We start from the raw sequence: 15391 nt of genomic DNA, 5'->3' as shown, positions 1-15391 counted from the left end.
ATGCCTTTTTCTCCCCAGAAATATGATTATTCAAATGAAAAAGGAAAATATTCATAGCCTGAGGGTACCTGGCTCTTCTATAAGTGATTAATTGGTGTATGCTAAAATTAAATTTAAAGAAACCTTAAAACTTAATTCCTAAGTTAATAAACAGCACAGAAGGTACTAATGGAAAAAAAGCTTCCTAAAATAGTTTTTGTAGTTTTATCAGCAGTCATAGGGTACCAAGAAATTACCTAACTTTAGGGCTTCTAGAGACCTTCATCTGTTAATCAAATTCGTTTGTTCTCTATAAATATAGCAAAGTAACAAAAGACGTGGCTTTATTTAGGTCAAATTTATTATGTTTTATTCTTCTCATAAAGGTGCTCAATGATGTCCTTCCTACAAAAAGAATCTTTTTTTAATTTATAAAATATATGCTTATGTTTTATATAATTTAACTAAGCATGTGTGTGTGTGTGTGTGTGTGTGTGCGTGCCTAATCCATACACCAGAAGTAACTATTATTTAGGATTTACTGCAAATATGCTTCTAAATTTTTAGTATGTTATAATACACATGTGTAATTTTAGGTCAAAAATAGAATCATATTAGATCTACTTCCGTTTTGCCTACCTAGCAATATATAATAGAAGTTTTCCATATGGGAACATATTACAGATCTATTCTTTTTATGTTGTAGCTGAGCAGTATTCCAAATAGTCGTACATAATTAAATTAATCAATATCCAAATGGTAAACATTTAGGTTCTTTTAATTATTGCTATTATTATAAACTATTATAGCTAGTATAAAATACTTTTAAAAATAAGAATGTCTTCCAGTAAAGGTGAATCATCTCCTGTCTTGTCAATTTGCTTAAACAAACTACAGAGTACTTGTTACAAGATTGCATTTTTTATGCTAGATTTTAAGTTAGAATTTCGGAGAAAGATATCCTTTGAAATGAGTTTGAAGAGAAAAATAAGCCCTGCAAAAAAAATCTAATAGCAGTACCCTACGACCTGAAGGTTTATAAGTTACAAGGTTATAAAGAACAATGACACAATGAATACTCATATATCTAGTTTAAGAAATAGAGTATTACCATTACCATTGAAGATCTCTGTGTCACCTGCCCTTCCTCTCTGTCCCTCCAAGGTAATTTTCTTCAATATTTTCTTTATTATTTCCTTGATTTCCTTTTTTCCTAGTTTTACTGAGGTGTAATTGAGAAATAAAATTGTAGGGTACAATGTGGTGATTTAATATATGTATACACTGCCTTGCTTTTCTTTATAGTTTTACCATATATGTTGTATCCCTAAATTATATATTTCTAAATAATATATTACATGCTTTAAATTTTATACTAATGGAACCATATTGTAATTGGATTGTCCTTTTATTTTTGTGCAGAAGTATCTTCTTTAAGATTCATCTACATTGTTCCTTGTAGCTACAATTCATTTTCTCTACTAAAAAATATTCTAATATAAAAAGCACAATTTATTTATTCATTCTAATGCTGGTTGGCATATTAGTTGTTTTGTTTTCTGCTATTTCAAACAATGTTCCTATGAACATTTTTGTGCATGTCTCTTGGTATATGGGTAAGAGCTCATCTAAGAGTGGAATCACTGGGTCACAGACTATATTCTTAATTTTAATGTAGTCAAATTTATCAATCTTTTCTTTTAATCAGCACTATTTGTGATTTGTTTAACAAATCTATCCCTACCCTAAAGTCAAGGATATCTCCTTTAAAGATTGTTTGAAAAACTGTAAAGGTTGGCTTTTCATATTTAAGTCTTTAGTCCACATGAAACTGCTTTTAATGTATAGTGTGGTATCATACACCAGTGAGGTATCTGTACATTTTTTGTGTACATGGTCACCTAATTGTCCCAGCACTATTTACTGAAGTTTTTATCCTCTTGTCACTGATCTGAAATGACAATTTTGTCATAAGTCACATTCCCATATATGTGTACCTCTGTGTATTATCTGTGATCATCCGTTTATGAATGCTGTTCTATATTCTGTTCTTTTGGTCAATCTCTTTATGATTGTGCCAATACCACACTGTCTTAATTACTGCAGTTTTAAACTAATTAAAAATTGTTTTAAGTTTTGTTGAGGTAAAATTTATAAATAAAATGTTAAAATATTTCAAGTGTACCTGGTGGTGATTAAGCATACATCGTGAAAGGATTTCCATATTTATCTGTTTTGTTGTTGTTGTTGACGTTTGGTACAAATATTTAAGTTCTACTCTCTTGGCAAATTTCAAGTACATAATACAGTTTTATCAACTACAGTCACCACATTTTAAATTAGATCCTCAGGACTTAGCCAGCAAATAGCTAAAAGTGTACACCTCTTACCAACTTCTCCCTGTTTCCCCCACCCCTCAGGCCCTGGCAACTACTTTTTTACCCTGTTTCTAAGAGTTTGACTTTTTTTTTTTTTTAAATATTCTACATATCTGTGATACCATGCAGTATTTATTTTTCTCTGCCTGGCTTATTTCACTTACCATGATGCCTTCAATATCTATCCATGTTATTGCAAATGGCAGGACTTCCTTCTTTCTCATGGTTGAATACTTTTATTGCTTATATATACCACATCTTCTTTTCCTATTCATCTGCTGATAGACACTTAGGTTGTTTTCATATCTTGGCTATTGTTAAAAATGCAGTGAACATGGGGGTGCAGATACCTTTTCAATATCCTGTTTTCCTTTGGATATACTCAGAAGTGGGACTGTTGTATCATATACTTGTTCTGGTTTTAATTTTGTGTTTTTCATAGCAGTTGTATCAATTTACATTCCTACCAACAGTGCACAAGGGTTCCCTTTTTTCCACATCCTTCCCAACACTTACCTTTTATCTTTTTGGTAATAGCCATTCTAACAAATGTGAGGTGGTATGTCATGGTGATTTTGATTTGTACTTCCCTGATGATCAGTGATGCTGAACACATTTTCAGGTACCTTTTGGCCATTTGTATGTATTCTTTTTTTCTTTCTTTCTTTTTCTTTCTTTCTTTATATGTCTTCTTTTAAACTAATTTTTGATATCTGACAGGACCAATTCCCAAGTTTGTTGTTGTTGTTGTTGTTTTAGGAATATGTTCGTAATTCTTAGGCTTTTGCTCTTCTAGTTGGAATTCTGATGGAAATTGCATTGCCTCTATTGATTATTTTGGGGAGAATTGATATCTTCACAATATTGAGTTTTCCAACTCATGGACATGGTGTATCTTTCCATTTAATTAGGACTTCTTTCACCCATAAGTTTTATTATTAATTATACCTAGTAATTCTCATTTTCCAATCTAACAGAATTTAACATGCATTTTGTTTACTTTCTCTAGAGTCTCACAGATAGTCTTTGAATTCTTAATATTTAATTACATTCTTCTCCTCGTGCAAAAAGTTTGAGAAATAGTATTTGTATCACTTGTAAAGAATATGATGTCAATGTCATAAAATATCTAACATGTGAGACAGGATGGAGAAATCAGATTATTTGCTTCTCCTAAATTGTCTTCACTATTTTATGGGAAGTTTATTTCTGTAAGATAATATATATATTTTGATGCCAAGTAGAAGTATTTTTTGACCTTTATGCATGGTGCTTAGTAGATACTTAAGTAATTCATTTATAACTTGAATTATCCATCACTCATTACCCTCTACCTTAAGAGTACAATTAAAAACTGACTGAAATGAATAATTAAAATTAATTATTAAATAATCTAACATTGAGTAACATAAAACTGAATGTCATAAAGATGACTTTTCATTTTTCATTTTCAGAAAGTTTCCTTAAAAAACAAAATAACCTAGTATTTTTCTTTTTTTTTAAGATTTTATTTTATTTGAGAGAGAGAGAGACAGAGCACAGAGGGAGAGTGAGAGGGAAAAGCAGACTCCCCGCTAAGCAGAGAGCCCGATGTGGGGCTCAATCCCAGGACCCCGAGATCATGACCTGAGCCAAAGCAGACGCTTAACTGACTGAGTCATCCAGGCTTCTCTACCCTAGTATTTTTCAAGAGAAAACAACAGTAGTATGAAAAACTCAATATTTATGCCAAGTAATAAATGTTTCTGACAGAAATGGTATGGATATTGGTTCTTCATCCTATTCACTGTGGAAGGCACAAGAACTTGAGATATCAATAATTACAGAATCTCCTGGAAAAATAAAAAGTATTCTCAAATATTAGGAATAATCTGAAAGAAATAAAAATTACCTGTAGAGTACAGTTCATCATCCTTATTATATAGTCAAACTGTTGATGGTCTAAAATAGCCCGGTTTTGCTGGACATGTAAACCCAGCTCATCAGTGAGACACTGTCTTGCTGCCTTTCCTTTAAGGGCTCTCAATGCAGCTGGAAGGGTCTAAGGCAAGAGAAGCAGAAGTGAACGAAAGGTATCAGTGGAAAAAAACAACATTCAATCACAGTGAAAATTCAAGGGCACCCTATAAACCATTTAACAAAGATATTAGAATTAAACTTCCAGAAAAGAGTGGATTTGCTATTAAGAACAATTATAAAATAGATGGGTTTATCGTTATTTTTATTTGTAAGCCACCATGAAAAATAAGAACTGATTTATGTAATAAGTTAAAAAACATTAACTTCACTTAATAAAAAAACTCAACAAAACTTTGGTTACCAAAACACTCATGACACTTAGATACCTTCTTCCAATAACTGGCCACATCTCTGTGGCAAAAATAGAAGGAAAAACTAAAATGACAAGAAACACAGGTGATTTTATTCTTTTAAATTATTAAGTTATTTAATCACTAGTCAATTTTAATTTATGACTAGAAAATTCTACATCTCCTCTTCTCATTTCAATATCATAATAAAGAAGGGAAAAGGACTCAGATCAACAAACAGAAATGTCTAGATTTATGCATTAAAATTCTTCCACTTTATCACCCAGAAGAATGTCTCTCCCAGTTTACCATTTAGAGCCTAGTTAATGTACTTTATATAAAATAATAATAGGCTTACTTAACTTTGAAAACCTAAAAAATATAGAATAAAGGAGCAAATAAGAAGGAAGGGAAAAAGTCTGAGAGTATAACAATATTATAGGCAGATACAAGAAACAGGATGTAAAACCTGAAAGCAAGAAAAGCAAAAGGAAGTATATCACACTTCAAGCAAAAGAGAAGATGAAAACCAAAAAAAAAAAAGTCAAAACCTAAAAAGGCTTGGGGTCATTTACTATAAGGGTAAAAATGTTACTCTCTTCATGCTTTAGCCTCTTGTAATAGATGTTCAGAGCTATGATGAGTCACTAAGATTACATTATGTTTAACACATTTTCCTAAAGAAGGCAAGAAAATGTGATTTAATGAGGCACATTTAAGTTGAATACCACTATTTTTACAATTCATTTCTTATTCTGACTAGATTCCTTAAAGAAAATTATATTTAAAATGTTAAATTTGGGGGTGCCTGGGTGGCTCAGTCATTAAGCGTCTGCCTTCGGCTTGGGTCATAATTCCAGGGTCCTGGGATCGAGTCCTGCATCGGGCTCCCTGCTCTGTGGGAAGCCTGCTTCTGCCTCTCCCACTCATCCTGCTTGTGTTCCCTCTCTCACTGTGTCTCTCTCTGTCAAATAAATAAATGAAATCTTTAAAAAAAGGTTAAATTTCTAAGTAGGATTTAAAGAACAATGTTTAAAAGTTTAAGGAAAAAAATCACTATCAATATTTCTCTGGTAGCCATATAACTAGGCATGGCAAAGATTTTAAATCTTAGACACAATTCATTTAAAATGATCAAAACGGGTGCCTGGGTGGCTCAGTCGGTTAAGCGGCTGCCTTCAGCTCAGGTCATGATCCCGGAGTCCTGGGATCGAGCCCCACATCGGGCTCCCTGCTCAGTGGGGAGCCTGCTTCTCCCTCTCCCTCTACCTGCCGCTCTGTCTGCTTGTGCTCTCTCTCTCTCTCTGTCAAATAAATAAATAAAATCTTTAAAAAAATAAAAAAATAAAATGATCTAAACAGTGAAAGGACACTTGATAAGGAAAAGAGATGGAATTGGAGGAGAGGTCATTTGGCAAGCTAAATATGTAAATCTGAAAGGGAAATGATGAACGCTTACTTGGGAAAGAAGGCATTTTATTACCTTTTCAGTCTCCAATGTTTTATTTTCAAATATGAATGAGATGCAGTTTCTAACAACTTCCAATCTCTGTGCACTGTTGAAAACTGTTGTCACCTTATCCATTATCGAAACTAGCAGAGGAATATAAAGACAACATAAATAAGTTAAACTCCTTTGGCAATTACAAAAGCAAAAGGAATATTACTCTTTACAGTTTATATGGCTGTAACTATTTACATGACCAACATTTAGGATTTATTCTTTTCCCTGGTTACATGGCATTGAAGGTATTCCATTTCATTACTTTGATTACATATTTAGGTTTTGAAATGTCAGGCTAGTCAATGGCTTATTGAGGATAATTTCACAGGAGAAATTCCAATGATAAAATGAACTCATGCAAATTAATTCATACTGTACAGTAAAACTGTATTAATCAAAAGTAAACATCCTCTTTTAACTTGAATTGTAAACAAACTGACAAATGTTTGGGGTACAGTATCATGACAAAAGTAGGTAATATTTATATGTGAGAGGACTACTAACAAAAAAGCTGGTATTTCTAAAATACTACCAAAGAAAAACCACATACCACAAAAAATCAGATTCTACAAATTTGAGTAGAGATGACTTGAGAAAGCACTATACAAAAAGAAAAATGATTATGGCTCAAGAATTGCTATATGAGGGCGCCTGGGTGGCTCAGATGGTTAAGCGTCTGCCTTTGGCTCAGGTCATGATCCCAGGGTCCTAGGATCAAGGCCCGCATCGGGCTCCCTGCTCTGCGGGGAGCCTGCTTCTCCCTCTGCCTTTCTCTCTCTCTCTCTCTCTGACTCTCATGGATAAATAAATAAAACATTAAAAAAAAAAAGAATTGCTATATGAACTCGGGAGTGGTTTTTTAGTCCTACAAACTATGTACCAGTCACCTTTACCATAAGATTGAATAATTCTAGTCTAATACACAGGGTAAAATTACTTAAAATAAATTTACCTTACTAAAAGAATATTAGAAGGATATAAATAAAAGTAGTACTAGTTAAATAAAAGTATAATTTCACTAACACCTTTACTGTATCATTGGTACTAAAGATGTAGTATCAATCATTCTTAAGCCAAAAAGAAAGACCCCTTATATATATATTTTTTTCTTTTTATTTGAGTGTAGTTGACACACAATGTTACATTAGTTTCAGGTGTACAACTTGGTGATTTGACAAGTTTATACATTATGCTTTGTTCACCACAAGTGTAGCTACCATCTGTCCCGTTATATAGCGATTACAGTATCATTGCCTGTATTCCCTATGCTGTCTTTTCTTTAAGATTTTATTTATTTATTTGAGAGAATGAGAAAGAGCAAGAGGGAGAGAGCACAAGCAGGGAGAGGGGTATAGGGAGAGGGAGAAGCAGGCTCCCCACTGAGCAGGGAGCCTGACCTGGGGCTTGACTGCAGGACCCTGGGACCATGACCTGAGCTGAAGGCAGGTGCTTACCCCACTGAGCCACCCAGGCGCCCCCATGCTGTGTCTTTTATTTCTGTTACTTATTCATTTCATAACTAGAAGCATGTATCTCCCACTTCCCTTGACCCATTTTGCCCAAACCCCTCCCTCCCCTGCAACCATCAGTTTGTTCTCTACATTTATAGGTCTGATTCTGCTTTTTAAGACCCCTTATATTTGATGGCTGCTCTTGGAATCTAAAAGCATAATCTCTTCACTTCCCCTCATACCTAAGAAGAAAGACTATCATATCTTACTTATTAACATCCCTTTCATTTCATCAATACAAAATCTTATATCCTTCAAATCATTTTTAAAACTTTATTTTGAATAATTTTAAGCTCACGAAAAGTTACAAAACAGTACAGAGAAGACTCATGCATTTGTCACTTCAGCTTCCCCCAACGATGACATCTTACCTAACTAGAGCACTTTATCAGCATCAGGAAATCAATTGGCACATATCATTAACTAGACAATAGAACTCAATATTTACCAGCTTTCTTCAAATCATTTTTTTAAAAGATTTTATTTATTTATTTGACAGAGAGAGACACAGCGAGAGAGGGAACACAAGCAGGGGGAGTGGGAGAGGGAGAAGCAGGCTTCCCGCTGAGCAGGGAGCCCGATGTGGGGCTCGATCCCAGGACCCTGGGATCACGACCCCAGCCGAAGGCAGATGCTTAACGACTGAGCCACCCAGACGCCCCCAAATCATTTTTAATGATTTAATCATGCAACACTGATATTCTGCATGACCATGATTAAATAGATTATTTCACATGACTCTTCTGTATGAAATGCTCATTCTTTTTTTTTTTAAAGATTTTATTTATTTATTCATGAGAGACAGAGAGAGAGAGAGAGAGAGAGAGGCAGAGGGAAAAGCAGGCTTCCCGTGGAGCAGGGAGCCTGATGCGGGACTCGATCCCAGGACCCTGGGATCATGACCTGAGCCGAAGGCAGACGCTTAACCATCTGAGCCTCCCAGGTGCCCTGAAATGCTCATTCTTAATTTGCGTGCTCTGGGGCTTCCCACACATGAAGGTCAGTGGAATAGAGTGAAATAGAAATCGATCTATATTTAGAGTAGGAAACTTCTTAGAGTCTCCAAATACTCCCACATATTTTATTGAGCAACATCTTTAACCTGTGTTTATAAACTTTTAATTCCAAAATCTCTTCAGCAGTATTTTAAATTTTCTTTAGGGCAAGCAGTTAAAAAAAAAAACAACCCACATTTTCTGGTAGTAAGTCTGTTTAGTTACTTGAGTATTTGAGACTATGACTTAGTTCACTCCCAGAAGAAAATTCTTCACTTAGAGTTACTGATACTTCAGATTGGCCAAATGCCCAGCTGTGGCATTCTAATACTTTCTAACATCTGATGACAACTCTGGCTTATGAGTACTTGACTTCCCAGGGCTTCCTTTCTAAGGCTTTAGCTTTCTAATGCTAGTTCCAGTCAATCACCATTACTCTGGCTCCTCTGAGGAATGGGTGGAAACTAATTAACCTCTCAAAATGTGAATGCCTCATAAGGGGACAAAGCAATTTTACACTCATATTAAATGAGTATCATGTAAAATGGAACATTCATACCTTTTAATTTTAGTACAAAGAAAATCCTGATTCTGATCAACCCAAATGAACAAGAAAGTTGGACAGAGGTTCCTGTATTCACTCATTCATTCATTCAGGTTTTACACGCAGGGCTAAATACTGAGTCATGTGTATCTCTCTCACTGATTATAGTGAGATACTCTACACATATCTAAAGAAAGAATTCAATGTGGATTGAAAATTAGGAAAGTAAAGAGATTATACAAAGATAATACTGAGACAATTAAGACAATTCAAGCAAATTAAATTTTAAACAAACTCCTCATCTGTTCATGTGGGTATTTAAAGAAGGTACTCAACTAGCTTATGAATATTAAAATTACCTAACTCCATCAAAAGATAACTATTTACCCTAACATTTCTACCTTCTCCATCCTCTTCTCTAGTGAAAGTCCAATCAACACTTAAGAAAAAGCTATTAATTCTTTGGAAAATAATGGCAAATTAACATTACTCTGTAAATATACAATGACTATACTGTTATCCATTGGTAATAAAATTACACTTACTTCTAGGTATGATGGAGCAGTTTGTAGCAAACTAAAATTCCTACCAGGAATAATTACAAAAGTCAGATAAAATGCAAAATGATCTACTTAAATATATCAGATTGCCACAGAAGCACAAGAACAGGAGGACCTACAATTCCAGAGAAGGGAAAAGAAGCTAGCGAGGTGAGTCAACACACACATCTACTTTTCCCTTAGGAGATTTGCCAATATTGGGTATAGACGGGAGGCTGAGTGACCTACAAAGTTTCTGGTGAAAGCTAAACTGGCAAAAGTAGATGTGTGCTACTGCCCCTAGGTAAACCACTAAAAGAACAACAAACAAATGTATAAACAAGTTAACAGAGATAAATTATGGAATAAGAAAAATACTTTATTAATCTAAAAGAAAGCAAGAAAGCAGGGGGAAACATAAAACAGGAAGATTAAATAGAAAAAACAACACAGTAAATAACATTAAAGCCATTAATATACCAGTAATTATATTCATGTAAATATTAGTAATATTATTAAATAATATAAGAAGTATAGTAAGAGACTGGTTAAAAAAAAAAACCACCACATGCTGTTTACAAGAGGAATTCATAAAATATAAGGCCCTAGAAAGTTTGAAAATAAAAGGATAAAAAAAGATAAACCATACAAACACGAAGCAAAGGAAATCTGGCATAGCTATATAAACATCAAAGTATATTTTAAGGCAAGAAGCATTACTAGAGACAAAGATGAAAATTTCATAATGATAAAAAGATCAATCACCAGGATTATACAACATTTAATAAACATATTTGCATCCAATAAATCATCTTCAAAATATATGAAGAAAAACAGGCAATCCTACTATTATCACAGGAGACTTGAACACATCTCCCTCAATAGCTGAAGAAGGAAGAGATAAAAATCAGTAAAGACAACCCATAAAACAGGAAAAAATATTTGCAAATTATATTCTCTGATAAAGGAAGATAAGCTGTGTGTGTGGGGGGGAGGGAGCCTCTATAAGCTGGCACCAGAAAGTGATACAGAAGTGGGATGTAATCCTTGGTGGGACAGTGTGGTCTCAGCATCCCCAGGATCACAGGAAGACTGGGAGTGCCTGAGTGTGTCAGAGTTCCCAGGCATCGGAGCGCAGAAACCGACAGCAATCAGTGAGCCCAGGAATGGGCTCTCAGCTCGGTGTTGCCATATATCACAAACCATGGCATGGCTGGGCAACAGCTCTCTGAGCAGGGGCCCAGAGAGCGGGAGAACCACACTGAGACCCCGTTTCTTCCCCTGGGAGGAGCAACACGGGTGCACACTGCAGGAGTCTACAGGGTTTGGAGACACAAAACAGGGTCATGTGCCTGAGATAGAAACACAAGGTTACAGGCTGGGTAGCACGAGTGCAGATGGAGACCAGGGAGACAGGAGTGATTGCCTGCTTTTCCCTGAGGGTGCTGAGGAGTGGGGCCCTGAGCTTTCAGCTCCAGGGCTGGAGATCAGGAGGTCACCATTTTCATTCTCATCCTCTAAAGTGGCACAGAATGCCTTCAGGGAACAAAAGTCACACAGAGCAATCAGATCCCCTTACTTAGCCTGGCCCCCCAGGAAGGGCAGTACAATTCCGCCAGGGGCAAAAACACTTGAGAATCAACACAACATGCCCCTCCCCAAGAAGAACCATAAGAACATCCAGCTAAGACAAAGTTTACTAATTCTAAAGAACTGCAAAACTCTAGAACTAGGGGAAAATAGTATAATAATTCATGGTTTTTTTCCCATGATTCTTTAGTCTTTCATTTTTTAAAAAAGATTTTATTTATTTATTTGACAGAGAGAAAGACAGTGAGAGAGGGAACACAAGCAGGGGGAATGGGAGAGGGAGAAGAGGCTTCCCGCGGAGCAGGGAGCCCGATGCAGGGCTCGACCCCAGGACCCTGGGACCATGACCTGAGCTGAAGGCAGACGCCTAATGACTAAGCCAACCAGGTGCCCCTCTTTAGTCTTCCAATTTTAATTTTTTTTCTTTCCTTTTTCAACCAATGTCTTATTTTATCAACTTTTTAAAAAATACTTTAAAATTTTCAATTTTACAGTTACATTCTATCCTTTCATTGTATTTAATTTCATATATATGTTCATATATTATATATCATGTCTCATATATATATTATATATAAATATAATGTCTCATATATAATTGATTTCATGTATATACATATATATATATTTTTTTCTTTCTTTACAATTTTGGGATGCAGTTTCTTCTCACACACCAAAATATACCCAGAATCTGTCTAATCACCTGTCTGATCATATTCTCTCTTTCTTTTCTTTCTTTTTTTTTTTTTTTGTGAAAGTCTTTTTTAATTTGTCTTTACAGTTATATTTTATCCTTTCAATGTACTTAATTTTATTTTTGTATATATATGTTTTTCTTTTTTTACAATTTTGAGATGTAGTTTCTTCTAACAAACTGACCAAAATATACTCAGGATATCTTGTATTGCTCTGTTCTGTTCACCTCTTTATATTACTTCTTTTTTGTCTTTTAATTTTCATTTTTACAGTTACATTCTATTCATTGTATTTAATTTTATTTTTGTACATATATAAGTTTTTCTTTCTTTACAATTTGGAGATCTAGTTTTCTAACAAAGAGACCAAAATACACACAGGATTCAGTGTATTGCTCTGTTCTGTTCAACTGTCTGATTATATTCCTTTTTTAAAAATTTTTATTTATTTTTTTTAATTTTTTTTTAAAGATTTTATTTATTTGACAGAGAGAGACACAGTGAGAGAGGGAACACAAGCAGGGGGAGTGGGAGAGGGAGAAGCAGGCTTCCCGCTGAGCAGGGAGCCCGATGCGGGGCTCAATCCCAGGATCCTGGGATTATGACCTGAGCTGAAGGCAGACGCTTAACGACTGAGCCACCCAGGCACCCCTCCCTTTTTTTTTTTAATTCTTTTTTATTTTTCGGTTTCAGGTCTCTTCTGATTTGTTTAGTGTACATTTCTCTGGGGTTATTGTTGCCATTTTAGTATTTTGTTCTCTTGTTCATCTATTCTTCTCTGGACAGAATGACAAGACAGAAAAACTCACCTCAAAAAAGAGAACAAGAGGCAGTACTGACTGCCAGAGACCTAATCAGTATGGACATAAGTAAGATGTCAGAACTAGAGTTCAGGATAACGACTATAAAGATACTAGCTGGGCTTGAAATAGCATAGAAGACACAAGAGAATTCCTTTCTGGAGAAATAAAAGAACCAAAATCTAATCAAGTCAAAATCAAAAAGGCTATTAATGAGGTACAATAAAAAATGGAGTCTCTAACTGCTAGGATAAATGAGGCAAAAGAGAGAATTAGTGATTTAAAAGACAAAATGATGGAAAACAAAGAAGCTGAGAAAAAGAGGGATAAACAACTACTGGATCACAAGGGGAGAATTCGAGAGATAAGTGATACCATGAAGTGAAACACCATTAGAATAATTGGGATCCCAGAAGAAGAGGAAAGAGAGAGGGGTGGGGGCAGGCAGAAGGTATACTGGAGCAAATTATAGCAGAGAACTTCCCTAATCTGGGGAAGGAAATAGGCATTCAAGTCCAAGAGGCACAGAGAACCCCCTCAAAATCAATAAAAATAGGTCAACACTCTGACTTATTATAGTGAAACCTGCAAATCTCAGAGACAAAGAGAAAATCCTGAAAGCCACTGGGGACAAGAGGTCCATAACCTACAAGAGTAGAAACACTAGACTGGCAGCAGACCTATTCACAGAGACCTGGTAGGCAAGAAAGGACTGGCATGATATATTCAGGGTGCTACATGGGAAAAATATGCAGCCAAGAATACTTTATCCAGCTAGGATGTCATTCAAAATAGTAGAGATAAAAAGCTTCCAGAACAAACAGCAACTAAAAGAATTTGTGATTACTAAACCAGCCCTGCAAGAAATATTTAAAAGGGATCCTTTAAGCAAAGAGAGAGCCCCAAAGTAACATAGACCAGAAAGGAACACAGACAATATACAGAGACAGTGACTTTACAGGTAATACAATGGCACTAAATTCTTATCTTTCAAATAGTTACCCCGAATGTAAATGGGTTAAATGCCCCAATCAAAAGACACATGGTATCAGACTGGATAAAAAAAGTAAAACCCATTAATATGCTGTCTGCAAGAGTCACATTTTAGACCCAAAGACATCTCCAGATGGAAAGTATGGGAGTGGAAAACCATTTATCATGCTAATGGACATCAAAAGAAAGCTAGGGTGGCAATCCTTATATCAGACAAATTAGATTTTGAACCAAAGACTAATAAGAGATAAGGAAGGACACGATACCATAATTAAAGTGTCTATCCAACAAGATCTAAAAATTGTAGTATTTGTGCTCCCAACGTGGGAGCAGCCAAATATATAAGCCAATTAATAACAAAATCAAAGAAATACACTGATAATAATACAATAACAGTAGGGGACTTTAACACCCCACTCACTGCAATTGACAGGTCATCAAAGTAGAAGATCACCATGGAAACAAGGGCTTTGAATGACATACTGGACCAGATGGACTTCAAAGATATATTCAGAGCATTTCATCCTAAAGCAACAGAATACACATTCTTCTCAAGTGCACATGGAACATTCTTCAGAATAGATCACATACTGGGTCACAAATCAGGTCTCAACTGGTACCAAAAGACTGGGATCATTCCCTGTGTATTTTCAGACCACAATGTTTTGAAACTGGAACTCAATCACAAGAGGAAATTTGGAAAGAACTCAAATAGATGGAGGCTAAAGAGCATCCTACTAAAGAATGAATGGGTCAACCAGGAAATTAAAGAGGAATTTAAAAAATTCATGAAACAAATGAAAATGAAAACACAACTGTTCAAAATCTTTGGGAGGCAGCAAAGGCAGTCCTAAGAGGGAAGTGTACAGCAATACAAACCTTTCACAAGAAACAAGAAAGGTCTCAAATACACAGCCTAACCTTACACCTAAAGGAGACGGAGAAAGACTGCAAATAAAGCCTACACCCAGCAGGAGAAGAGAATTAATAAAGATTAGAGCAGAAATCAATGAAATAGAAACCAAAAGAACAGTAGAAGAAATCAAAGAAACGAGTAGCTGGTTCTTTGAAAGAATAAGATTGATAAACCCCTGGCCAGACTTATCAAAAAGAATAGAGGAAGGACCCAAATAAATAAAATCATGCATGAAAGAGGAGAGATAACAACCAACACTGAAGAAATACAATTATAAAAACACATTATGAGCAACTAAATCTGGAAGAAATAGATACATTCCTAGAGAGGTATAAACTACCAAAACTGAAACACAAAGAAACAGAAAATCTGAACAGACCTATAACCAGCAAGGAAATTGAAGCAGTAATCAAAAATCTCCCAACAAACAAGAGTCCAGGGCCAGAGGGCTTCCCAGGGGAATTCTACCAAACATTTAAAGAAGAATTAATACCTATTCTTTTGAAGCTGTTTCAAAAAATAAAAATGGAAGGAATGAGGCCAGCATTATCTTGATCCCAGAGCCAGAGAAAGACCCCACCAAAAAGGAGAATTACAGACCAATATCCCCGATGAGTATGGATGCAAAAATTCTCACC

General features: G+C 35.3%; 1 protein-coding gene across 2 annotated transcripts in view; it reads right to left on the bottom strand.

Annotated features, from left to right (window-relative positions):
- Nucleotides 1-15391, bottom strand: part of SBF2 (SET binding factor 2) — a 467799-nt gene that overhangs the window by 160627 nt on the left and 291781 nt on the right. For both annotated transcript variants that reach the window (XM_028116744.2, XM_028116745.2), the window contains exons 15-16: nt 6150-6259; nt 4249-4398 (exon numbers count right to left, since the gene is read on the bottom strand). In XM_028116744.2, the coding sequence (XP_027972545.1) occupies nt 4249-4398; nt 6150-6259 (260 nt within the window). The remainder of the gene's footprint in view (nt 1-4248; nt 4399-6149; nt 6260-15391) is intronic.

Source organism: Eumetopias jubatus, unplaced genomic scaffold (assembly GCF_037043125.1).
Source record: "Eumetopias jubatus isolate StellerSeaLion01/CBP00866 unplaced genomic scaffold, mEumJub1_p1.0 scaffold_13, whole genome shotgun sequence".
NCBI classification, from domain to species: Eukaryota; Metazoa; Chordata; class Mammalia; order Carnivora; family Otariidae; genus Eumetopias; species Eumetopias jubatus.
This window is presented reverse-complemented; position numbering and strand designations above follow the sequence as displayed.